The sequence below is a fragment of the Opisthorchis viverrini genome (genome assembly GCF_000715545.1).
Source record: "Opisthorchis viverrini unplaced genomic scaffold opera_v5_356, whole genome shotgun sequence".
NCBI lineage: Eukaryota > Metazoa > Platyhelminthes > Trematoda > Opisthorchiida > Opisthorchiidae > Opisthorchis > Opisthorchis viverrini.
In genome coordinates, this window is record NW_008752007.1 from 196,760 (window position 1) to 224,307 (window position 27,548).

At 43.0% G+C, this 27,548-nt stretch overlaps 2 protein-coding genes across 2 annotated transcripts in view; one reads left to right on the forward strand and one right to left on the reverse strand.

Annotated features, from left to right (window-relative positions):
- T265_15098 (hypothetical protein) overlaps nucleotides 1-710 on the forward strand; it is a gene marked incomplete at both ends in the record, with an annotated part of 8,800 nt that extends 8,090 nt beyond the window's left edge. Inside the window, 1 exon segment of the mRNA XM_009176573.1 lies at nucleotides 561-710. Within this exon segment, the coding sequence (XP_009174837.1) occupies nucleotides 561-710 (150 nt within the window).
- T265_15097 (hypothetical protein) overlaps nucleotides 1-27,548 on the reverse strand; it is a gene marked incomplete at both ends in the record, with an annotated part of 120,846 nt that overhangs the window by 64,939 nt on the left and 28,359 nt on the right. Inside the window, 9 exons of the mRNA XM_009176572.1 lie at nucleotides 2,185-2,311; nucleotides 3,573-3,724; nucleotides 7,876-8,022; nucleotides 11,186-11,320; nucleotides 16,239-16,304; nucleotides 16,909-17,163; nucleotides 20,639-20,819; nucleotides 21,240-21,592; nucleotides 25,162-25,325. Of these exons, the coding sequence (XP_009174836.1) occupies nucleotides 2,185-2,311; nucleotides 3,573-3,724; nucleotides 7,876-8,022; nucleotides 11,186-11,320; nucleotides 16,239-16,304; nucleotides 16,909-17,163; nucleotides 20,639-20,819; nucleotides 21,240-21,592; nucleotides 25,162-25,325 (1,580 nt within the window). The remainder of the gene's footprint in view (nucleotides 1-2,184; nucleotides 2,312-3,572; nucleotides 3,725-7,875; nucleotides 8,023-11,185; nucleotides 11,321-16,238; nucleotides 16,305-16,908; nucleotides 17,164-20,638; nucleotides 20,820-21,239; nucleotides 21,593-25,161; nucleotides 25,326-27,548) is intronic.

A 27,548-nucleotide genomic window follows, 5' to 3' on the forward strand; every position in this document is an offset into this window, starting at 1 on the left:
GAGAAAAATTTCCTTACAGGAATCGCAACCGTTCGACAGGAAAACCGATTGTGTTTCTCATAATTTCATCAACTCTCATCAGCTGGGCCATCGCTCGATGTCGCCAGCACGCAAGTCATTTAGTTTTAGGTCCAATAGCCTATCCTTCATTGAGTCGTGAAACCCACGGAATTCAAGCCGCTCTGCTTCCCACCGGTGTTGTAACATTATACGTAGTGTCCGCACGGGCCTAGCAACAACGAAACACATCGTCGGCAGTTGGTTCAGCTGATTTAATCACCCAAGTGGACTTCAACCAGAGGAGTCTCTTGATTGCTCCTTCAAGTTCGCCCCAATCCTACTTAGCTTTGCGATATGGACAACGGTGAATATGGTTCAACCGTCCAGTTCATTATGTTCAAGATTAAACCGGACGATCCAAATGAGAGTGTTCGGTAAAGGTCATCAGTAGTTTGGCGAAGCAGACAACGTACCACCAACAAAAGTGGCTTAATGCGAGAGAAGAATTCGATCGCCTGTAAACTGATGTAAGTTGGAATTCGTATGTCCTGTTTGGAAAGGCATACACCATCTTCGGGGAATTGGGAGCATCTACGTTGACGTCCTTCATCACGCATGACCTAATCGCTGTTCGGGAGCGCCGAGCAACTGTGATAGACATAAGCGTAGTCTGGGATGGGCGTGGAGTGACTGAGTGGAGTGAGAAGTAGCAGAATTGTGGTTCTGACGAATTTTCCCTCGCTATAATTTCAGCCTTACGTCAACGTTTTGGTACACCAACCAATGATCATTTCTTATTGAGGGATCTGCTTTCCGTCAAGGATGGCATTCGACTGGGACATCCTAATGTCACGGTCAGTGACTTGTGTTCGCTTGCCATTTCTCACTCTCAGCGTACTTATGACATTTTTGTGCGTCGTACATGGCACTGATCGTTCACTCTTGCGACTGGCTTTCACACCTGACCCAATGACGGATACTTTGTGCCTGATGTGCGAGTCTGAAGTGTGCTGCCGCCTATCGCATCTTGAAGGGCATTTAGCATTATTGCTGCACTTTACACGCGTGTTTCATTATACCAAACATTCTTACCTACACTGATATTCATCTTGACTGGCTGGAGCTGTAGGTGGCACGACTTCGAAGGGGTTGCTTCCTTCGTTTTATCTAATATTCTCCTGTAACCCTTCCGCATCTATAGCTTGTATTTACTTTACTTGCTCTTTAAAAGTGAACTATAACAGTATGCTACGCAAAGTGGAATTATTTTTTCCTGAAAGATGTTTTCCTAGCTTTACGACTGTTTACCATTCATAAGAAGTCACCTCTCAGAAAAGATCATTCCACTCGCTCCCCTAAGCCTGTCATCCCAGAGAGTAACGATAGTGGTTTTCAGTGGTTTTCAATACAAAGCAAGCTGAGATGGAAAACAAGTGAGGTTTTGGCCCACTTGGAGACCATCTCCAAGAGGGTTCCATGCGTGGAGTTAAAAGGAACTAGCTACATCCATTTCCACTCGCAGTTGCTCCTAATAGAGTGAAACGTACGCAAACTAGCGTCAGAAAAAATTACACATACATACATACAGTCAGTTATTTCCAAACAAGAAAAGACGAAAAATCCTTAGCCTTCTTGTTTAAAGCACTTAATGATTTGGAGGCAACTGCATACACAGTTTCACCTGTGGTCAAAAATTGAGGACATCAACGTTCTGCTGATAAATTCACATATTAACACCTCTCCAAATCAGGAATGTGACGGTGAATAAGTAGATTAAGGCATATGAAATTAAGGTTTCTTTTTCTATGCAGTGAGTTGAGGTAAACAACAGGGAGTGTCTCCCTGTTGCGACGGTCAAGAGCTCTGAAAAGTGCACAAACTCCGCGTATACCTTAAGGGCGAAGCGACTGCATTGTTTTATTTAGGATTACTTTTGAAGAATCTGTAGCTTATCCATGATACAATATATGTACACAAAGAATGGTTCTTGAGGCATTAAAAATGTGTTGCTTTGTGTTGTCAAACTCCAGAAAACCAAACAGTTGGATATCACCAAATGGTAAAAATTTGAATGAGTCATCATACGTTGAAATCAGAGCTCAATGACTTCACACGGTGCATTTTTCTGTGTGAATTATATAATGGAGATCAAACTTACTTCACCCAAATGTTTTATTTACTTACTTTTACGTTCACGCGGCCGTTGAAGAGCTCCATTTCACCCAGGAGAGCTTGCAGTAGGCTCGATTTACCAGATCCAACCTTACCCATTATGGAGGTTAACTGACCCTCAGGGAACTGAATAGAAATACTGAAAATGGAAGAGAATAAAATGAAAAACTAATGGTGGCCACAGAAGACGCAGTAAAATCAGCAGAATACGTAGGCATCCGATATTATCCATTTTCCGGTTCATTTGCCTTACGGTAGTTGTGTCTAATGTGGGTTCTGATATGGATCGGTGCGTACACCTGTGTTGCATATACGTCCCTTCAACAAAGGACTAAAGTAATGTTCGCACCAGACGTGTCGAAAGCTGGCAAATACAATAACATCCATGCAAGTGGTTGCGAAAGTAGGAACGTGGAAGTAGTCCTTCTTCTTCTTTATAGTACTCGAATAACACCATGCAGCTCAAGGGAATTCGGAACTGTGAGTTGGAAAAAACAGAGTCCTAATGAGGCAATTCGCACGAGAATTCAAGTTTACACAGTGTTCTAACTACAAAAAGTCGAGAAAACTGACATTAAACATGACAAAAGTCGCGGAGGATAGGCTGAAGCATAGAAACGCGAAGTGAAATCGGCTAAAGCCAGCTTGGGTGCTACAGGATCTTCGAATCCCCCTGGCTGTTGCTAGTGGAGTCACCTTGAATATAATTGCAATCTCCACGGGAGATGTCACCCTCTGTAACACTGCTAGCAAGAGTTTAAATAGCGCTTTGTGTAGGACTTTTCGGCGAAGGAGTTACTCCGACATAAACCGAAGAAATGTTTATTACATTGCTACCTGGAGGTGGTGACCAACTGTTTGGGACATTTCTCCATAAGGACGAGGTTCTTTTAACTATTTCCTCGCCTTTTCCCTTCTTTCTATCTTTTATTAAGGCATCCCTGAAGTTTGCATGGAAGTCAACCGCTTGTGTTTCTGCTATGACAATGTTGATGAATTGTTGCAGCGTGTACCCTGTCTCCTCCTTAGTGAAGCCAGACAACGAAACTGGAGTTCCACTAAGTTGACCTTCTTCGACAAAATGCATGATTGTATTAGTTTGGCGCAGACTAAATGTTACAATAGGTAGGGTCAAACACGCAAATGCAATTTAGCTGTGAAAAGTCAGCTGATACGATTATTCGGTAGAGAAAAGTAAGTGGTGCACTGGCTGGGTTAGAACGAATGAATCAATTGGTTTGCGAACATTTTGAACTGGGCAGTTTACCACTGCTATAAGGAAAAACCTAATCGAAGCAGGATAAAAAATGACGAGTAGAGGCGAATTAAGCGCAAGTGGATGTTTCACTAGTGGAGAGACACACAACGAGCAAGGAGAGTAACGAGTGATGTGGACCCACTTTTGTAGGATAGGTTCGCCTTCGGGATCCCAACCGAGTACACCACGCTCGATTACTGCTGCAACTCCAGGAGTATCTTCATGTGAACATGAATTGGGATCGACTTCAGTGCGTCGTAAGAATCTGCCGATGCGACGAAGTGACACGTAGGTCTGTGTAAAGTGAATCGTATGTGGAACACTCATTCAATGGGTCGCGAAACACAAAATTTTTGTTAGTTGCTAAGGGACAGCATACAGATGGAAAAATGCAATAAAAACCCCAGTGACTAAGAACACCATTGTAGAGTACTGTGATGGTGTCTGCAGAGAAAATGTTGTGAGAACAAATTCACTAGCTATCGCTGAAAGCTGGATGGTCCATCTAAAAAGTAATCCATCTGATGAGAGTAATTGATGGAAAGCACCAAACAGCTGCACTCTACATTTTCCTGTTCAAAGTTTGAACAACAGAGTGTACATCGTTATGACAAGGGAGTTCAGTCTGAAAACTGAAGAATCGGCATAATGATAGAATCTGTCGAGTGCTCCACCTTGTCCCAGACTAAATATTCCCCGGTTTGTATGCATTTAGGTATGCGAGCAGAAGGAAACTGATTTTCCTTTACGGTAGTACAGTTCATATCCAGCCTCCAGACCATAACCACAGCACTATGATTAGGGAGAATGTATTACATTTTGAGCATTTAGTATAACAGTAATAAAGCACACTGCAATGAACACCCCTGTACACTGACTGCTATCAGGTATTCACCTTAAATTCTTGCTATGATCCTTATAACTGCAACCGTAGGGTAAATTTTTTTCATAAGGTAAGTACAGAGGTCTTAGAGCCAAGTCAAACAGGATAAGCAGATATAGTTCTGTGATACTGTCTACCAGTTTAGTGAGGGTCGAACACCGACAAGTAAGAGCGTGAGTAACGTACTAAAACGGTCAAAGCAAACCGAATAGACATGGGAATAAAGCAGGTAATATTCGATCGTGGAAAAGTTGTTTTTCAGTGAAGCGACAAACATATTCGTTGCAAAATGTGCTGCAACCACCAATTCGTTTGTAATTATTCGGGTCGATCGTAAACTATGAGGGGCAGGACTGACAGACCAACTAAATTCAACTAACTTCAGGTGGCTTGGGGACTCATTCCATTCGGTGAGCTTCTTAGACTTACAGAAAGCAGAACCTTTAACATACGAATTATCCAATGAAGGCAGCCCTCTCCTTTTTAGATTCATGCACGTTAATTACTTGCGGCATTCAGGGTTGAACGTGCGTGCCGACTAGTCAAGAAGGCGATGCATGGACGCACGCACATTCTACGCAGTGACTCCCATGTAAACGGGATCGTGTTGGAAAGAAGTCCTCACACTGTGTACCGATCCTTATTAAAGGACCTGCACAAAAAATAACTTGCGCAAATTGTGCACCAGTGTGACCAAAATGTCCAAAAATGAGCAATAATTTTTCATCGGTATCGGACTTACACTAGACTCAGCATCCCTATCCGACCTAGTTTTCCTCTACCGCTTCTGGCCGCTACTACTCGACGATGGGTTTTATCTAGCATTCAGTGCGCTTCCCGTGATTAAAAAAATCCTCATATTTGTAACTAAAAACAATTGCTGTTAGTCCTACGTCACAATGGAGTAAATATCCGCAGCTGGAAACTTGTTCTATTGAACGTCTATTCGCAAATAAAGTCGAGCTGTGTAAGTAACCGATATTAAATTGGTCAACTCAAACTAATCAGCAAACAGAACGTTCAACGGAGAATAACAACAGCAGTTTAGTGCCATGAACACTGTTTCATGATGGCTGACGTGCCGCATATTCATGCAGATTCATTGGTTTAGTCCACAGGTTAAAAAAATGAACGGTTTAACCAGAGTTAAGTGAAAAACTCAGAAACTCTCAAAAGCCCCGCTAGTGAGATATCCCTACTTGCATTACATACATACAGACACAAAGCGACAAAGCGGCCAAAAGTTTGGTTAGCTACATGACAGTGAGAATTCCTGAGACACGGTAAATCTCAGTGCTACAAATCGAGTAAAGGGGCTCAGTGCAGCCAACATTACGTGAACGTCTGCAGGACCCAGATGCTTTAGTAGGGTCGACCTTTTTGGTCATTAGCGTACGTACATCGGTCTACTTACTAAACGTAAACAGCCGGACTGACGTAAGTTTGGCACTTTTTAGTCGGTACCTGCGTCACACAGCTCTGTCACAAACAGCATAGCCAGTGAAATGCGTCCACGGTGTGCTCGGGAGCTGCTATGTGAGCGCTGGTACTATAGTATAGTCCCGGACGAAATGACGGATGAGGCCGTAACCCATCGATAATTGGTGTTGCTCGGGAGCTGCTATGTGAGCGCTGGTACAATAGTCCCGGACGAAATGACGGATTAGGCCGTAACTCATCGATAAGTGGTGTCTTGTAACCTAATCATTTTTAGGCCTACAGTCGACCCAAAAATGCCTCTGCGAGTTTGTCTGATGACGTTATTCATACAAGTTCACATTGGACTAGTGTTTCCACGCGCAGCACATCCGGTTCCGCACAATTAATTGTGCTGTCAATGTGCGCAGATGTCCAGTGATCTACGAACTGTTGTCGTCCAATCCACAGTGGGTGCCAAGTTTTCTGTCTATAATCCCTTCTGAGCGCTCTTGAGGTTTAGTTGTTACTACACAGTATAGAGGCAAACTTTCTTGCGATCAATTATGTAGAATTTCGGCCTCACGCCAGGGTAAGCCGTCGAAATAACATAATCCTGAGAGAAATTTATTGAACTGTGTATGATTACATGCGGACAACAGTTTCGAGTAAAGGGTGGTTGAGACTCGTTGTCATTACATCTCACCTCTAGAGAAAATAAATTTGTTGGAATTCAGAGCGTTTCCCTGACACAAGTTCCCTCGTTGAATGTCAGTAGTAACAATCGCTTCACATGTTTCGTGCGCTGAGACAATGAAATTCTACCCTTATCCCGGTGGTAGTCAACAATCTCCATTGCGAAGAGGTAGGATGTCTTTGCACGTTTCCTAGAGTGACTGTCTCAGATATTTACTATCCTTGCAAATACGTGCTCCACACATACTAACCAGCATTACATAGTGATCTTGTATAACTGTCGTCAATCCCCTCCATCCAAGTTAGTGGGACTCAGTGTTTTTCTCGGTCGGCTATACCTGAATAAGAACCACCGAATGCCATAAGTTCACATGAAGATTAACGTTTATATAACGGCGGCGGCAAGCACGTAAAAATACACATTAGAAACTACTGAGGTATTTAAAAAATAGTGAGCTGTCGCTCCTTGCTTCATCTTGTCTCCGGTTGAATTACCCTCGATCGGTATTTCAACTGCGAGATATTCTAATGAATGGTGCTGCGCACCTATCCAATGCTAGACTTTCGACGAAGTGAAGACAAGTCTAGCCAACTGGCGATGGTAGCGTGTTCACGTATCAGTTGTGATAATGAAAAAAAACTCTTCTTGAGAGTGATGCGCCATGGTACATCTGGGTCAATAGCAAGACATTTCCAGGACAGTGCCTTGCATTGCAGAGTGAATCGAAAATATGTAATATGACAGTGTACCCTCGTTGGTCCTGAGACTTTTGTTTTCTCGAATAGGAAATGCAACGGGAAAAAATCCCGTGCCCCCCAAATTATCTTTCGAATTAAAATTCATTTTCATATGACAGTACTATGCATAATTAAACTATCTGTCACTGAGATTGCATGTTCAGGGTGAAGGTTGCTTGAGAGATAAATGCAGGTTTCAAAAGTGGAAGCGAAAACAATTCCCAACTCTGTTATCTAACCGGTAGACACTACGGATGCGGTCAGTCTGAAAGATTCCCTGAGTCCTCTGAGTTTATTGTAATTTGAAAAATATCCCTATGTGCTTTTGTTAGCCAAATCAAATCAGGGCCGTATCGAGTCATTCAAGATGCCACGTCAGAAGGGAGGCTACAGCGTGAATGATTGAACCGTGCATAACAAATTTGTCCCCACTAACAGTGATCCATCTGCCCACTATTTAATACTCGCCGCTCATAGCTCTGGTGAGATCCCAAAAACAGTGGTTCATCTGACGGTCATCCATTTGTATCCATATCATTCCCACTTAATTAGCACTTCATTCTTGCCGCTGTTACTCTGAAACGGCAGGATCAGTGAAACTGCAGAAACATGGATACACACTCGATAAGTCCCACTAGTACTGATGGGTAACACGTTACGCATATCTATAGCACTCGTTCCCAGACGGACAACCTAGGAGTGCAATACTCACTTGAACCAGGTTACTGGTTACCATTGGGAACATGAAAAGTGGAAACCGAAGGATATTGAACAGGCTGGTTGAAACGAAGGCTTTTTGAGCGTCCAGTACACCACCTTCTGCGAGGAATATGTACACGCCGAAACTGGACAAGCCAACCTGAAATAGAAAAGGGATACGAGGAACAAATGCGTAGGTTAGACTGACAAACATTGTTTTCTGTACACGAATGTTAGATTGATTTTGTCGAAAAAGACAAATGAAAATGGCATGTGTTCAGGGCTACGATCGATAAATACACTATTAGGTGAACCTCGTAAATCCTTATGATATCATAGACCACTGTTCACTTTCTGTGAATATCAATACGTGCTGAGAATAGATGGAACACATTCTCTCTTTCCTGTCCGCTCTTTTCTGGCTCGAGGTAACACCAAAAAACTGTACAAATAGTGAACGTTGGTAGAAATGTTGGACGTAATCAAATCAATCCATCAAGAAGAACGACCAACGTGAGAAGTCTGAAAGAGTGGCGCTGTTAACGAATTTGGCTCAAGATAAATATATGCTCGATGCATCCCGACCAGAGCGAAACCCAGCTTGATTCCCACGAATCTGTCTCTCCCGATAACTTATCAACCTACGCAAAATAATGCCAGAGAGAATATTAGATGCTACGGATACCAGGCTGATACCACGAAGGTTTTCACACGACGTTCGTATTTTTTTAAAAAACTGGGAATACGGTCGGCTAATATTCTGTTTTCGTTCCAAACCTGCAGTACGGTCATTCGACCGTTTACCAGGACCTCGCCATCTTCTTTGACGAGCCGCCGGTGCAGATCATTTGGACTAGGATTGATATCTCAAGCTGGATATCGGGTGCTGATGGCGGGTTGCTCTCAATCGTCCATCCAGGCAAGCTTGGTTCTTCTAAGAGTTGTGTCGAAGGTGACCAGCTGAACTGTTCTTTGAAGTACTCGATCGACCGTTCAAGACGACGGTTGAGGGAATAAATTGCAGTTCCATTTTTTACACACATTGTTCTACTGACACCTGACTTCTTTTGACCGGTTGATCGAATCATTGGAAACGAGGGAAAGGGTTGTGTCGAAGGTGACCAGCTGAACTGTTCTTTGAAGTGCTCGATCGACCGTTCAAGACGACGGTTGAGGGAATAAATTGCCGTTTCGTTTTTTATGCACATTGTTCTTCTGACACCTGACTTCTTTGACCAGCTGATCGAATCAGTGGAAACAAGGGGGTGTTTCCTGCAGCGAAAGCTTTCTCCATCTGCTGGGCCTTCAAATCCACCAGATTTCTCTGCCATTCTTCGTAGAAGAAAATCGTACAACACCTGATCTAACTTTGTTGCAAACATTCGTTTGCTACCGCTGATTGCCATACTGTCTGGAGTCCGGCGTGGTCTGGCAACAGCTTCTATCATCCCATCTAGGGTTGTCAGAAAACTCACTGCATTCCCAAGGAAAAACAATCTAAAGTAATCCACAGAACATGACGTCAGCGATTCCGGCGGTAGTCAACGCAGCATTCAGCGTGACCAAGAAACAAACGTAGCTTCCACCTTCTTGAGAACTCAGAGGCTATGCGCTGTGAACACACGTAAGTGTGTTCGATAATTCGTCGGTCAGGATTTTAAATGCACGTCCACGACACCAAAGTGGTTAGAATAAAGTGAGCAGCTCAGGTTGGAATGTATGGTGAAACACGGCATGTATCTTGAGCCCAAAGATGGCAAACAGACACTGCGGTGGACAGCAGACCAAGACCAAGTTATGATAAGCAAGTGAACGGAACACCGTACTAACACATGTGAGCTGATATGAGCGTGGCTCAGGGAACGAAGTCAAAATGAATTAACACGCATTCCTCATGTATGCAACGCCTCTTATTTGGAGCGCACAACCCACAGGTGGAAATCTTCAGTTCAAAGGAAAATCAACCTGTTAACCAAGTTCGGGCGCGCAAGAGAACAAAGCATTGAATACAGACGCAAGCACACAGCTGACATTCACATACAATAAGGTCAGTGAAGGTCAGCAGGCATTACTGTAAGTCGCGTCCAAATAACTGCAAACAGTGAAGACTTTGTGTGAACTGCACAGTTTGACAAGTATAGATATTCCTTCACCTGTTGAAAAACCAACAACACAGTAAGGTAGAAACTACCTTATGAGAATTTCTGAAATCGGAAAATAAACCGCGGTAAATTTAGATCGCTGCTTCAGCACAGTACCACGGTATGCATGACATTCCAACTCAAGATAGCAGAAGAACCAAGTGCTAAGAATATCAGTTTCATCATTCGGGAAACAGCAAGGGCTGGTGGATACCATTGACAAAAATCTATGGAAATTACTATGGACCCGAACTAATGATGGACAGGAGGCAATCGGGATGTCAGTACGCTCCAATAGACACATCAGACGGATTTTAACTGCACGCAAGTATACAACAGTCGTGTGCAGTCACTGCTGTAACACCTATCCCATGTTGTTGACATGTACTAGCATAAGTGGTTGCTTTTTCTCAATCGTAGCTTTTCTGCCGGTACCGTTAAATCAGTGCAAGATGAAGTGCACAGTTTTACGCAGAGATGCATTATACTCAGGGTGTTTTTAGAACATCCCCGCACGGTTTTGTGGCTCTATTATGTCAGCGTTCGTCAAATCGGTCCTGCGAATTGGAAACGCAGGACGTTTCCGTCATCCCACATTGGTTCAATGATTTCATGGAAGACTGTCACAAAGCGTTCGTTCTGGATTCTCCTAGGTGATGGACAGCCCACACCCACCGAGTGGCAAGAAGTGAACATCATTAGGAGTTTCAGAATAAAACCGCGCACACGCATCGATGAAAAGTTGCTTACGAGAAATGGAACACAATTCCACAAGAAAGATATTGATTGCACATAGGTAAACTTTCGAAGATATCGCATTTCTTCCCCTCGTAATCGACTAACTTCGTCGGCGAAAGAAGGCTCCCACGCATATAATTTGATCACCTAAGGGAGGAGAGGAGGAGATGTGTATAACAAGATGAGTGGAATTAGTGCGAATTTGTTTACTCAGAAGAAGATATGCCTCCTTCGAGAATACAAATTTTGCAGAACCAAGATTTCCGACTGAAAACCCCTGGGGGCTGAATCACTGTAATCGATCTTGAAAATTTAGCTAACTTTCTCCTCGATAAAACGCAAAACAATCAGAGCTCTTTGTTAGATCACCGAGTGGCAAGAAGTGAACATCATTAGGAGTTTCAGAATAAAACCGCGCACACGCATCGATGAAAAGTTGCTTACGAGAAATGGAACACAATTCCACAAGAAAGATATTGATTGCACATAGGTAAACTTTCGAAGATATCGCATTTCTTCCCCTCGTAATCGACTAACTTCGTCGGCGAAAGAAGGCTCCCACGCATATAATTTGATCACCTGAGGGAGGAAAGGAGGAGATGTGTATAACAATAAACAATTGCTAGCTGTCAAGTGCCGGCTGATGTGGCAACCAATATCTCGCCACATTGGTTCCTTGAATTAATCATGTTTGGATAATAAATAAACCCAAGATTTGCTCACGGCACCTTAAAGATGGGACTTGTCACATTTGTGACGTACCTTGCGGGTAATGAAACTTGGTCCTAATAAACAAACGCATGATAACTCGATGTTGCAGTTTTCGTCCCAATTACTGATATGTGGGTTTATTAAATATACCAGTATTCATTAAAAACTCCACATCTGATTGAAAAGCAGTGTAGAAGACCGAATCAGCTGAGTCCCACGTAGGCCCCTGCTTAGTTTTCGAAAAGGTGGCGGACCAAACTTGCTTACAGCGTGTTCATTAAGCGGAACCTCGGAAACTAAGCTCAAAAAAGCTAGCAGCAAGCTATTGACGAGCTTTGAATCACGATTGCCCTATCACTTATGAAGATGAAACACTTCGACTATGGAATTAACTAAGCCTTCAGAAAAAGTCACACTTCAGTTGCTCTCCCAGTTCAAGAACAGCACATGTGGCAGAGTATTCAGAGCATCCTATTGTTGCCATCTCGGTTTGCAAATGGATGAATTTCTCACAATTATTTTTTGGATATGTTTTGCCGATTGAATTGCAAAATAGATTGTCCTAGCAAGTGGTGAGATAAAAAATTGTCACGAAGAACAGAATGTGTGTGTGCGCTGTGCGCATTGACACGTAATCTAATTGTAGGCTGCCTTGTGTCGAAGGCTATTGACACTGAAAGTGGTCCCATAAAACCATATACTTAGCCTGGGGTGTGCATGAAACTCTCTGCGGTGGCGATAATGTTTCAAACTTTGTTATTTCGGTTCACTGTTTCTAAACACTTGAAAACTTCGTTTCAGGGAATTCAGTTCACTTCAGAATACATACATTTTAGCAGTAAGAAGCTGACTTCGAATTCCTGCATTCGGCCAATAGCTAAATATAAAGGACGCTATATGAAGTCGTGGTCAACTCTGACCCTGGTCCTGAAATGCACACGCAGCGTACGATACAGAACCAGCTTCCTAGGACTTTGTGGTCATATCAATCCTTATGAATTGCGCACAAATTTCACGACTGCTTCCGTTTGACAGACATTAGTGTCAACGCCCTAATGGTATGGTTACTTTTACTAGATAAGTGAAATGCAAATAGAAGGGATACGTCAAATCAAATTCTGATCGGTTCGATGGAGCAGCGATTGGCCAATATATATTTCCCATGCAGATTCACACCCTTGTATCAGGATCCGAAGCACACTGTCACTTGTAGTTATAGTAAATTTATGAACGTGACATTGTGTTTGTCCATCGCTATCCTAACTGTGCAGACTCAGAAAAAAATCAGATTTTTAGACAGTCGTGGAAGAGAAAAAAAGTTAACATGATGCCGGAAGATGAGGATAAGACACTCCTCCTCATGTCCTCTCAAGGTAATTCTAGTGAGTCCACACCAAAAGAGGGAACACTGGACTCGGGTTCCACTTATATTAGAGCTGATTAGTAGTGCATATCTTTGTCCGTGGCGGGAGTTGAACTCCGGGGGGTTGACATGCGAGACGAGCGTGTTACCACTACTCCACCAGAGCAAGCCGGAGGTCCCTTGCTTACGAGCTGACCCAACAGTCTTCCTGTGACGTATGCTCAACAGAATAAATGCGCCACGATAGAAAGAGAGCTAATCAAACGAGAATGCTGAAAATGACAATTCTACTAATTCCACAGCCATCTACAACCTCTGGATACATTTCCGAGAGACCGCCGTGAACGAAAAAAATCCGGCACCTTCAGATTAAACCCCAAGGAAGCCTTGCTGAAAAATCTTTGTATCTGATGTATTGTTTAGCTAGCTAGTCTCCAATTTCTAGCATAAAAGGACGTTTCATGAAGTAACTGCCTTCTGTGTGTATTTTATTGACTCGAAAAGATCCCTACTCTAATACAACTTTATAGCTGTGAGCAAGAACGAAAGATAGGGGCTATTATTCCCTCTAAATTATGACGTGCCTTATGTGTTGGCATTTATCTGTTTCTTCCCGGATTCGTATTGAAGGATGAGTTCCATGCATAATCAACCACATTCTTATCCATCTAGAGAAAAAAGCGAGTATGAGGGTGTACCGGAAATTTATGTTTAGGTTCGGTAACTGGTTCAAGGATGGGAAGAATGAGTTTGAGTATAGGCAGGGACACACAGGAACAATAAAGCATAGTTGGCGAAATACAATCATTTGCAACCAAATTTGGTTTTGTGAGAGACCCACCTGGAACCCAGCTGAATCTCTCGGTTGTGATGTTTTAGGTAAAAATAACGAAGGTAAAAAACTAACATCAGCTCATCTATGATGCGGGAAGCTAAATACTTTGTCACTGAAAACGGGGGTTTTGGCGCTGGCCTCGGCTGTTCATTCAGTTACAAAGCGGTTAATTCCTGGGAATGGACTGTAAGTAGGTATCTTGTGTAGCTAACGAGAATGAGTGAGATCAGATAATATGACCCACATGTATAGCCTGTGTCCATTAAAAATAAGAACGTAAGTAGAAGGATTGTGTGGCCGGACGGTGTTACTGCAAAGCAAGTTAGTATTGCTCAAAAAGCCGCACAACAAGCTGTTCGCCCAATGCACAACTCAACCTTGTGTGAATACGTCCGTTTGGAGCATTCAGTTGCATAAGCGTTTGTGACCTATCCTCACCTGACAGACTATCTCAAAGCGGGCGAAAACCACCGGGGGTCTATGCCGAACTAGATAAAGACAAGCCACGGAGTCCAGACGTGGTCAGACTTCTGACGGACTAATCGAATGAGCTGTGCAAGATTTTCTGTTTTCTCCGGTTCTTTTTCCCGAGTCCCAGCAGTGTCAACCAAAAACGGCAAACAAAAAACTAGTGTGCTACCACTTGTTCCAAAAAACGAAGTAGCCTGTCATGCCTCAAACGAAATGACTTGTTTCGAAAAGCAACTCGACGTCAGGTTGCTTGAACTGTCCACGCCATTTCAGCCGTATCTGAAACACAAATATGCAGTCATCGCACACCAATAAAAGCAACTCGACGTCAGGTTGCTTGAACTGTCCACGCCATTTCAGCCGTATCTGAAACACAAATATGCAGTCATCTGCACACCAATTTGGTTTTGACGGCAGTGCGTTTTGCTAACTCTGTGGAATTTCGGTTCAAGTAGAACATAAGGCTGAGGGAGACCCGAGGATTGCGCCTATCTGATGAGCTCTAAGGAAGGTCGAAACCGCTCATGGGGTGTCGAAGAGTTTCCAGCACTCTTGTGAGTAGTGTATTTCGTCTACACAAATATGCAGTGTTTTAGTTAAGCGAAACACTGAACCACCCCCTATTGATGCCGCCTGGAATGTTAGTCTGGGTGAGCTAAGAGTTTACCTCCAGACAGTGAACATCCAGCTGACTTTTCAGCACCAGTTCCAACCAGTACACATGGCATATTCGTGCGACCTACAGTTGAGGCCTGCGATAAGCGCTACAAATCAAAAACCGGTTTAGTACCCTACCGTCGAATTCACGTCCACGAGTGTTGGCAAAAAAAGCAGCGAAACAATTAGCCTGCGCTGATTGTTCCCTCCGGTTTTCAACGGTTATTCGCATGGGCTTACATCATCGACACGCGCACACCACTCAGTATGGAGCAGATAAGCTTGGCCGAGTGAAGACTTTCGGTGCCCGTTGGTCCCAACAAGAGTCGCAGCCTCCATTAGGCATGGCTGACAAGTTATATCCGTCTTTCGGTACGCAAACCACGCTTTTCGTGAGCCTGGAAAAATGGTTCTCTGCTGGATCGGTTATCAATATCAAAACCAGGTCACGCATATCTAGCTAGCAAGCACACCGCCAAAAAATGGCCTGGGCCAAACCATTGGTTAAACAGAGCCAAACTACGTCGCCATCCGGAGCTTAGACAACCAGATATAGAAAGATGCAGAGTCTGTTGTGTTCCGAGGTTCGTGCAAGAAACTATGGAGAAAACTGCGGACTACCTTCTGATGCAAAACCCTGCTGGATACTGTGGCTCTCTGCTCCAAAACTTGTGGATAGCTGGTCAAGTTACGCACTGTCATTATGAAACTGGAATATGACCATGTCGATTACAGAAGAGGAAGTTCATCGTGCGATCCCTTTGATGGGTAACATGTCTCTGGGTTTTGACAAGCTCACGTTCAAAGTGCTTTACCCGTTCAATGCCAATGCCTTCGCTGGATATTTCAAAATGCTTTCATTACCCCTGAGTTGTCCACTGAATACCTGTCGTGCCTGGATTACTGTAGTTCCGAAGATCCCTAATCAAAGTTCACCAGACCAACTGAAACCACTTTCGATATCATCTTTTCTGATTCCATGCATCCATAAAGTGCCTGCTGATCGACAGAACTGTTGAGTTCAACTGTCTTCACTCCAGTTTGGGTTTCTAAATCGAGGCGGTCATTTGATAGCTACCGATTTGTTAACGCCTTACTTCGTCGTTATTCAGCAACTATGTCTAAATTCAGTGTGGTGGTTATTGACATCTCGAAAGCTGTTGATCCGGGTTCGGACAACACAGATCTCAAACCCGCTGAGGCACTAGTGTCGCAAAATGTAGCAGTTTCTCACCAACTGGGAATACTATATAGTGAACGAGCACAGTAGCCATTCTTTAGGATGTCACGGGATGCAAACAATAAATTACTAAAATAGTTGGTATGTTTCTCCAGAGCAAAGTATACCGGGAAAATCAGAATGGCCTCCTTTATTATGACCGGGTTGCTTACATCAGTCGGCACATTACACGTGCGCATTTTATTCACGCAAACATCAAATAACACAAGAAAAAACTCACTCTTATTCCATTTAGTACTTCGGTAATCGTCTTGATACGCGAATCGGCCACTTTGTACTTTTTCTCCTGAGAAAGGTGCAACGAAAATGACGTGTTGTTTCTCAGAACCGTAAGCACTACCGAGACTTTGTCAGACGTCAAACTAAAAGCAGGAGCTCTAGACGCAACAGCATACAAGGATCAATGTTAGACCGTGTAAGAGCAGATATAACCTTAAGAGGATTGATAGAACAGTTAATAAATAAAATTTTGGACGCTTGGCATTGTCTGAAAAACCGCGTTACGGCGTAAGCTGCAGTTTCAGGCGACGTCAGATGATGGTGATACCCACTTAAAACCATTACAAATGGCTACAGCAGTTTACTTGCCACGCTTCGGATGTACTGCGTTGTTTTCCTAACTGATAGCAAGTGGATTTACCGGGACTGAAAGACAAACCTTGTTTGTTGTACGGAAAATCCAATTCCAACTAAACTTTCTACACGTATACCGCAACCTGATTGGTCAAGAAATTACAACCGTATCTAAAGGTACATGCATTTTTCAACTTCATTGGAGAGCCTTGTGTTGGGGAGACACGACACTGAGCATTCAGCAATGGTTGACAAATTCAGTTCGGAGGTTTTCCTTGCAGTAATGTGCAGGGATTTAGCGGACGGGAATTGCATACCTGAACCTTTTTGGAGAGACGGGCCATCAATGCATTCATTGGCAGAAGTAGCAGTAGAACGCCAATGCCGGCGAGTACAGCCAGTCCCAGTTCGTGCCACAGAAATATGATAGCGACCGCGATTTGAAACGGACCAGACCAAGCGATGTGCAGATAAGGCATAAGTTGAACAAACTGCTGCACGTCCGATGAAATGATATTCATAATCTGGCCAGTAGTGGACTCCTGGCGAGCCCTGTTGCTTAGACGAAGGCTCTGAGAGAGAAAAAACAAAAGCGGAGTGAGATGTTTTGTGGCCAAGCTTTACACTTGACCTGAATGGCACCACCAATGTTTGTTCCAAAATAAATTAAAGAGAAGTGAATCTAAACGATTAATGTTCATTAAATGCATTAGTAAATAACCGTATGGCTATAAATCTTCCAACAACCTTCCATGTATCACTAAGCAGTTAAATTCGGCTCCACCAAAAGAGATACAGTAGACTCAGACTTTGATCTTTTAAGAACTTATACCAATGCGTAACTTTGCTTATTCGGAAGTTGTAACCTAGCACATGTTGATCTATGGAAATATGTCAGGGGAAAAGGCGATCGAGCACTAAGAAGGCAAACCTATTGAGCGGTATAATACATTGGGTCACATAACTTGACGCTGATCACACTTTCCAGTCATGACTTAACCAGTAGATTTTTTGTATACTGGTACAGTTCCTTGTCTGAATATGCACGTTGGACTCTAGTCACACTGGTGATGTAGACCAATGATGTCAGAGAGGGAAAAACAGTTGAAAAAAATGAATTCTTCCTCGTAAAAACGATGTTAAAATCGACATTGAGGTGCTTCAATTTGATTACTCTTCTGGTTGCTAGAATACCTCCATACACTTTCGCTTGGATTGGTGATTTTCTTTTATTCTTAGGGCCATGAGACTGGCTCCCTGGATGTGCTGACACAGATTAAACGATATTCACACTGCAATTATAGTGGTTTCGTAGTTATTAATTGAATGGACCCATCATTTACAGATCAAATCACCAATTCCAATCGCGTCTAGCCGTGCCCGTTAAAACGTGTAAAATTGATCCGGACTAATTTTCGACAGACCGCGAGCGCGTAAATGGGAGAGGCGAGAATCCAGCGCAATCGACTGAGACCGTCAAAAGACATGCACAGGCATATTTGACCATCACCTGAATGCCTTCCTCAACCTCGTCACATCAAGCATTATGGACTTTTAAGTTACGGACCTCCAGACACACCACACTGTCTGTGATGTACTTTAGCTAAACGTTGTATTGACAATGGAACTCCTGAACTAGTCCTGGAGACATGGTGTTTCTACTAAACATTTACAACACTCTTCTGCCTGTCTGTGTTGCTTTGGATTCGTATGAAATGTAGTCTTGAACATGCACTCCAAACTTCATCTCAATCGACTGCGTAGCTTGAGCATTACGTGAAGCAGCGTCGTTCTTACGCCCTCCCGAATTAGGCTCTACAGGATGGACCATTGAAACAGCGTGAAAACGATTGACTGATTTGCCAAAGTCTGACTGCAAACCATTCACCATAGAATGGCCCTTGTATCACCAACTTGTCCAACTTGCAGATGCGAGCCCATCGATCGATCGACACAGCGGTTTGCCTATCGCCATAGCAGTACACTGTTATCCGGCAACACTAACGGGCTCTGAGAGCTGGTGCGACGAACGTAATTTGTGTGCGAAACCTTGCACTTGCATACCAACCACTCTGAGACGTCTAGCGCCAAGACTGGCTGTTTGGAAATGCCTATTCACCCTGGGCTTCTGTGGACCAACGCATATGACGAGATCTCATCAGTAGGTAAGAAAGCTTGAGACACGATATCACTTTCCAGGTAACCTCAAAGGTGGACGGGTGCACTTCAGTGAAGGAGATTCAAACTTAGCGATTGGTTGTATACGTGAGGAAAGAGTTCCCCTGGTTGGTCCTGTTTTGAAAAAACATGCCAGCAGAATATGCACTACGTTGGAATTCTTCAAACCACTTTTCGACATGGCACAATACCAACAATTCCTTGCTAGTAGGATGAAAGAAGGGAAGAAAACACCAACTAAACAGCTACAGACTATGGGACAGGAAAGTGAAACTGATATGCACCTTGTTTTTAAAAAAAAAACGAATATCCGTCTCCTTTTTGAACGCGTCTTCTTGAACTTTCCCATATATTAATTGACTACCACGCAATTGTAAACAAATGCCGCAAAGCAGTTCCACAAATTACGTAATGAATCCCACCTTTCATTGGATCAAGGCGGAGTTACAAAAAGACCACATACTACTCGCATGTCTAATAAGTAGTATCTGGCGTTACACACCATCCCCCTTCAAAGGTCACTTGCATGCCACCGATTTTCATTTACATCCGTTGGGTCGACCCCAGCAACTGGTCTATTCAGCATCTCTTTTGGCACATCATGCCATTTCCGAAGCTGAGTTCCATCCGCTCTTTCCGATCCCCGACCGTCCCGGTGAACGGTAATGACCAACGGACCTTGCCATCTGCTATCGTTGGCAGCTGAATCAATGGCGCTAACTTGATTAGGGCATTCCATTTGGCCTTAAGTAAAGTGTCAATGTATCCATTCTTGTGAAGCGTCGATTTTTCTGCATGAGTGTTCTGCAGAGTAGCGGATTTCCCACCGATGACAAAAAACTTCGGTCCTCATTTTGAATGCACGAATGCACGTTTAGATTGCAGCTTTAACCCCATTTTTCGACATTCGAATTTTCACAGCTATATACAGATCTCTCTTAGTATTCACAAATAACTCAAGGCTTTGAAGTCGCACAGCAGATTCAACTCTGTGGCGAATAAACCGGATAAATTTGGCATATACGCGCTCTTCTGAGACTTCAGTGTATTCGATAAATTATTGACCATTTACATTTCAATACTAATCAATCTTAAATGTGTGTTTTCTATAGGAATAATCAACTGGACTATCTCCAGGGCCCGTCCCACAGTGCAATCTCTCGCTTTTGCGTTCGATGCTTAAAAACAGCTCTGAAATTTTTGCCTGGTCGGAGTTGACCTGTACCTAATTTGCATACTGTTGAATACTGCGATAAGACTGATCACGTCCCAGTGTTCATATGGAATTTTTTATTTTCAAGAGATAATCTGTTCGACCAAACGTCATTGAGTATATCTTCATTAGAGATCTCCCCTGATGCTCCTGGATAGGTTCGAGTCGTATGCACGTCGGATTTAGCCACCCGCCTGCGCTACTGTAATCCGTATGGTAAGCTAAACAGCACAAGTGGATAGCTACGTTAATCATGGAATCGACGGCTAGGCATAAAAATCACCATCTTTTTAGCGAAAATCACCGGTGAGGTAGCTTCATTAAGCTTACCATGCCGATTTCTGTTTTAATTTGACGGGACAATACCGACAAACAAACGATGACTATCTGAACGATCCGGACCACTTGTGCGATGCACATGACAGCCAAGTAGAGACTACCTAAGCACAGACTGAGGGGCTTCATAATCCGTAGAATGATCTAATATACAGTAAGGGCCGAGCCTTGCTGACGTTAAAACATTTCGAGGACAGTTGTATGTGCTAGACTGCATAATAATCGCGTGTTTCAACCTGATGAGATGATATGTTACAGAAGAATTTTTCAAATGTTAAAGTGGCAAGAAATAGGTCTAGTGCGCTACATTAGATGCTTACCTTACGATAGACCGCACATGTCAGAGCAGTACGCAAGTGCATTCCGAGAATATTTACTTCACGAAAGTAGTTCTGTAGCACCAAAGTTTGTACAGCCGCAACTACGAACATGCCGGATGCATAACAATACCCATGCCAGACAGGTTCTGCTTCTTTACGCTGCATAAAGTTCAACAGAAATCTGGAAAAAACGACGACATAGCGGAAATATATCAGGAGGCATTTGGAACTTTTATTATATTCGAAAACAGCAGAACATCCTCCGGTAGCTGCAACGTTTTAGGTCGTACCTGGAGAAGAACCATCGGTCGGCCGCTATTGGTATATCTAAATCCATAGAAGAAAACTAATAAGTAAGGATCAGATGTCAGCACCGATGCTGTTTTGTGGCTTCAGCATCCTATGGCTTAACGTCACCTTTACCGATCATCTGAAAATATTTTCCTAAAATACATAGGATGCACACATTCGGTGAAATCACTCTGTCGCTAAGACTGCAATAAACAATCGTCCGAATACCTTTGTTGAGTAGTCCGCTTCTTTTTACAGAGGACCAATAATTTTAAGTACGTGCTGAGTGATGGAACCACGATTTACTTACTTCAACAGAAGGGGATTGACAAACAATAGAGTATCATGGAGTAGCTTCATGAAACCAGTCCAAAGTAGGGGTTTCCAGTAGGTTAGCATTATTGAATTCATCAGACTCCAACCAGAACTAGTGCAACAACGAAAGAAGCGGCAAAGGCAGAAACACTTATGATGATGTTCTGCTTTGGTCGGAGTGACCTCCGATGAACGCTTGTTGGCTTGAAAGGTGGAAGACAGATCTCGGCTTTTCTTGGCTCTGGTTTGTGAGCCCGAAGTAGTATTCTCTTTCTTGCTCTTGCCGAGATTCAAAGACCCCAAAGACGATCGTGACAGGTTGCAGTCTATGGGTTGATTGTCTACGGTCTGGAATGAAAAGGGACGGGAGGATATAAATTCGCTAGTAAAGTAACAGAAATGAGCTAAGGCAAATTTATGTACAAGGGAGGACAAGCTTTATTGGTAAGTGTTAAAACCGCAGCCACGGTTGAGATTAATACTAACTATACAGCAAGCAAATGTGAACCTATGAAAACAACGGTTAGACAGGGAGCTTGATCCAACAATAAGCAGACGTATAATGTTCAAAAGAAATGCGTAGACAAAAGGACAAATACTCAGTATCATTGTGACTAGTGCCTGATGCAGAAATAGAGGGGAAATCCGTTACAAAAGAACCCAACTATCAAAATATTGCCTGTACATCAAACAGGTTAGCAAAACACATGAACTCAAATAGAACTGCTGATGCTAGATAAGCAAAGTACCTTTTGGAGGGAGAAATACACCAAGCCGATAATATTGATTCCTCCGGATTTCCCAGCTGCACAGCTCCCCACATTCCGAACAAGTTCGTCACATTCTTAAGTTACTAAGTTACCAACAGAGAGAGAGCGGTTTGCGCTGACAATTTCTTGTTCGTCTCACTCTAATTGGGACACATTGAGGGATATAATGACTCGTAACAGTCAGCCTTCGTTAGCCTTCGTCAGCCTTCGAGAGCTCGCGACCGTCGCGAATAGCATAGGAAAATTGAAGGTAACATATCTTCCAAACAAAAACTCAACGCAGGTAAGCCCGTTAACTGGCCTCGTAGTGACGCAGTCAATGGTGGAAAACGTTGTGCAATGCATCGTGCGAGCAACGGAATCACAGCGAACAAATGAATCCCAGTTGTGCGGAAACATCTAACAGAGAACGTTTCAGCGCAATCCATGCGTTGTCTTTATATTTATGTAATCGAATCGGAGGAATGCTTACTGTCAATCATACCCCCTTAGAAAAAAAATAAAAGGTAAACTAAAAATCAATCTCCCTTTCAATTGAGTCATCTTTCTCCATCTATGAGGTGTCCGCATCCTAGAGATTAGTTTACGAAGTTGCGAGGCTTTTTGTTGCAGCCCACTTTCACACACTGATATCGTGAGTGTGCAAAGGAACGTTGGAAAACAATCACGGAAGTGGAGTTAGCAAGACACTGGTCACCTCAAAAATCGCTGTTCATAAGTCAAGAATCTCAAAAGGATAGGTCATCAAAAAAGGCTTCATGAAATTTATTTCCCTACCGTAGTTTTTGTCATACTTTTAACCACGAATGACAGTTGGTCCTGACGATAGTTTGTTTCTACCGGGATTTTTTTGGATTAAGAGTTTGATTCACGTCCTCCTTTGAGCGGATATTTCCGAGCTGAAGGTTAAATATACGTGTAGCTTCCAGGCGTGTACAGTGAATCACTTGTTTGTTACTGGACTATCTGTGTTGGGTGGTGATTTCGAAGACGGCTGAAGACAATGCCTTTACTCAACTTTCATTGGTCAACAAACTTGAGAACGAAGGATCCTGTGTTCATCGAGCTTTTGAAGCAGAATGAAAAATCAACTAATGCTGAGCTGTAACTGAGACCCATATTAAACACTTCGTTATGAAATGAGTGAAGTTGGTTTGCCTGGTGCATGTTGGTTGTAGACAGGAATTTTGATGCTCGTTCAAAAGTTTTAATTTTTTTGAGCTTTCTCTATATTGCCTGAATGCACAAACACAGCTTTGGTCATCTGAGACTACCAGCAAATGTCCGGATGAGGGCTCGTGAAATAACTTTGTAGTCTGCAGGCTTTTATGTTGACTAGGCAGAAGTATTTCGTAATGTGTGATGACATCAAAAAAGGGGATATATATTGGTTCAAAAACCTCTTAGCTGCACGTACACATTTACTTTTGAGCTTGTTGGCACCCCGGCCACCATGACCTTAAATAATTGCGCGCTGTCCAAAGGTTTCAGAATTATGACGCAGTACTGTGAAAGTAAAATTTGCAATATTGAGGTAGTTCACCTGCAGTTCTCCTTGATAAGTTGGGGAAATATTCTCCGGACGGTACATACATCAATAATGTTCGAATACACCACAGTGGCATGCAACTAGTAACGGCGTCTCACGATAATCAAGTTTCCTCGAAACTTCGACCCTGCCGCATGATATGTGGTAGATCTGCGATCAGCCAAATGTTGTACTTACCATAGTTTTCAGACCACACAAGAATACATGATTGGATAGGAGTTATTGCAGTTGTTGAATTTTCAGGTAAGTATAAACAAAGGGACACGCCTACATTTGGACCCGGAGCGATGACCTTAAGTACACTTGTATTTAATGCAACACAATTTAATGCAACACAAAGCGTAGAATCCACACGTGATGGCCAAAGGCGTATCTAGCGAGTCTTCGTGCCAGGGAGATGGTAAAAATAGCTGTAACCTGGGCAGTAACAGTCGCTGAAACTGTGGATTCTTTATTTTTTTTAAAAAACAGTGGAATTCGATGTCTTCTCACCAAAGATTTTAGTCGAGGACTCTTTCCCTTGCCGTGGGCACAATATGCACCCATCCACTTGAGAATCAGAATTACACTATGTCAAATAATGGTAAACAAGCGACCGGTGCTTCATTGTGCCAAGCAGTAAATGTCTAACTTCAAAGTGCTCCTAAACGGAGGACAATAGGTGAAACAAGGAACCAACTGAAACAAGCGAGTGATAATTTTCGTCACCAAACAGTCCAGAGATTTTGAAAAAAATTAACGATCTGGTCTCCCGGTTCACGCCTGAACAGTGGTCATATCTTAATGCGTGAACTCTTGTGCATCAGTGTTCATCAGTGTTAAATCATCCCAACAACACGCATAACCATCATTCACAATACACCTGATAAGCTCAGTCACCGCACAACCCACTATGGATTGTATCAGATATCGCTAACTTATTTCGAAACCGGTGCTACCCTCCTTATCGAAACTACTAATGAAGATCAGTACTTAGAACAGTCGATCCCCACAAGATATCCTCTAAGCCCGAAGCGATACATGGCATCTACTAGTGTAACGGTGAGTTATCGAAACTACTAATGAAGATCAGTACTTAGAACAGTCGATCCCCACAAGATATCCTCTAAGCCCGAAGCGATACATGGCATCTACTAGTGTAACGGTGAGGCTACTGATGAGGAGGCATGCGAGTAGTATGTGTTGTTCTTGGAATTTCGCTTTGCGTCTCTTGAAAAGGGGAGATCTGTTGCGGAATTTTTGGAGTCGCTTTGTAACATCTGCTTGGATTTGAACAACGAATGATTGGAGTCAATGAATATCCAAGAAAGTTTAAGAAGACGTGTTCAGGAGATGGATGTCCAGTTTTTGTAAATAAGATGCAAATGAGAGTTCTGCTTCCCTGTCCAATGGTATGTAACCGGTCAGTTAGCATTTTCTAATAAATAACTCGGCATCGAAGGCCTTCTACCTTTCACTAGTAGCGCCTATCGCATGCTTAGGCGGTTTGCCATTGTTTGGCATGTGCAACGTCCGGCTTGAAGTTGTGGTTGGTCATAAGTGTCTGCTGGTTTTCCCTCAAGAGTCCTTGGCTTCTCCACATGCACAGAGGCACTCACATATATGAACGGCGAGCTGGAAAGTTCGAGAGAACGTACCATATCTTCGGCAGTTTGTGTTACCACTGAATCACTGCGACTTTCCGATTGCCCGGGAACGAATGCAGGTTTCGTTCCCACGCGGATACGGACTGAACGGCGTGTGGAAGCGTGCCTTTGAGGGCCTGGGATAAATGTAGTGAAGAAGCATATATTGCTAAAGTGCTTTTAAGCTCACAGGTGATACATGCGTAACAAAGTAATCTAACAGCAAGTTTGATACTGGTCTACGTTACATAATAGGTATGATATTAGATCCAAAATTATGCCTATGAGGACAGCGTCATGTGAAAATAGTGAGACTCACTACCGTAACGAAACTGCAGTTTATCTCAATCGTGTTGACTCTGTTTAAATGCATCCTTAGGTGTTTTTCAAATCAACTGCTCACATTTTCTGCAGTCAATGGAGTTACACAAATAGAAAGATTCTAATAAATTAACAAGCGTTTACAATTCACCATACTAGTGAAGACAATATGAACTGCCGGGCTTTAAACGTAAAACAAATTGTTCATGTGTCAAATTTCATTTAAAACTTAAGGTTAACGATTTCAGTAGTATGCAAAAATATGATCCGAGGGTTTTTAACAAAAATAAATTGGCACTACCTCACCTGGGTTTATCTAAACCGAAAGGATGAATCTAAATTTCATAATGGGATGGTTCTCCTACAGAAGTATTCCGATACAATACCCTCTTAGATGTTCATCCATCTGGATACCGGCAAGCTCTGCCAATGGGAATTGAAGCATTAATTTGTCGCTTATGTTTGTCGCAACAGAAATCTCACGTTTGTTTATCACGACCTATAGAATTATGGTTAGTAACGATGACAAACTAAGCACACTGAAACACCTAATCCATGACAAACGGCTCTTCTTCAGGAGCTGTGCCTTCACCTCCTACCTCCGGGTGCTTGGAATACAGCCGGATACCACCATTTAGGCAAAATGAGAACGTACACAATACGGTATTGATATTGTATGCCTAATCTTGGATATAAAAAGAAGCAAGCTTTTCCTTTTGTAAGCAGGAGACGTTTCATGATTTCACGTCCGAAATCCGTCGGCAAGGACAAAGCCAGTACATGACAAACGGCCGAGACAGCTACGTTCAGTACTTCAAAACTGATTGTAACTGCCTTGCAGAATGCAATTCAGAATAGAACTGTCCAAATCTCAGAGGCCTGACAAATTTGGTGGCGCTAATCCGCGACATTCATGCTGATTCGTTTTTGTTCCGTGAGATGTTTTCAACGCTAGATCCAAAGCAAATTACGCAATGAATTTTCACCTCAGCCTAGTGAAAAATTCAATTGTTTTGGTGCAAAACAGAGTAATTAGGTTACTTACATTGGGCTATCGTGTCGTTCGTCCCTTTGTTCTTCTTACATTTAGTGAACAAAGCTGTAGCAGCTGAAACCATCGCATTTCGGTGAACAGTTTGTGAGCTTAAAAACGGAACTGCACTGCACAAGTAAAGCAACATGGTATACAGGAACAACTGTAACCAAAAATCATGATGACCATAATGGCTGGAAGAAGTATAGATCGTCTTAAAAACAAACGACGCTAGCTCCAGAAAACAACAGTTTCTCATTCAAATTGAGGACAGCCAGAGGCTAAGCGCAAAATAGCCCAGTGGTTAATGCGCCAATTTACGAACCGGAAGGTCCGTGGTTCCAACCCAACCTCAGCATCTTGACTGCTCCTGTCTAGGCTTGGGCAACCTGGAAGTATCTCAGCTCTCGTGCCTCCTTCCATTGGCATGGCAGCTAGGCACCAGAACGAGGCCAAGGGTGAAGGAGTTTTTGAAACGCTGGAATACAGAACAAGTGTTCCTCAAAAGCGTCTGAACTCTCACATTGTTGTATCGAAGATTCGTGGGTTCCAGATTGGCGCATCGTTTCTCTGTGAAAGAACCTAAAAGACAAGGCTTTGGCGGACTCCATTAAGATTGAGAACAACCTCGATATTTGGTCCTTAGTCCTCGAGTAGTTTCAGTGCTTCATCCCAAAATCGCTAGTGCTTATGAAAGACTTGAAAATCTAAAGTACGGTAGCATTCATATAGATATTCATGCTGCATAAACCTGGTTAACAGAGAATAACTTCTCCCTCCTGCAATGGAAGACATCTATGCCAAAAAGCACAGAAGCACTGTGCGGCTGTTTGCTCGTCATGAATCATCATCAACAATGTGCATCTCACAAATCCCCATGGTGGTTGGAACCTTCGAAATATCGGTTGGTAGTTGAGGAATAAACCATTTGATTGTGAGTGCCTGATCAGCAGAGAGACGCGTTGTAGCGCCGCTCATAGCTGTCGCCACATCATAGGATTTGTGT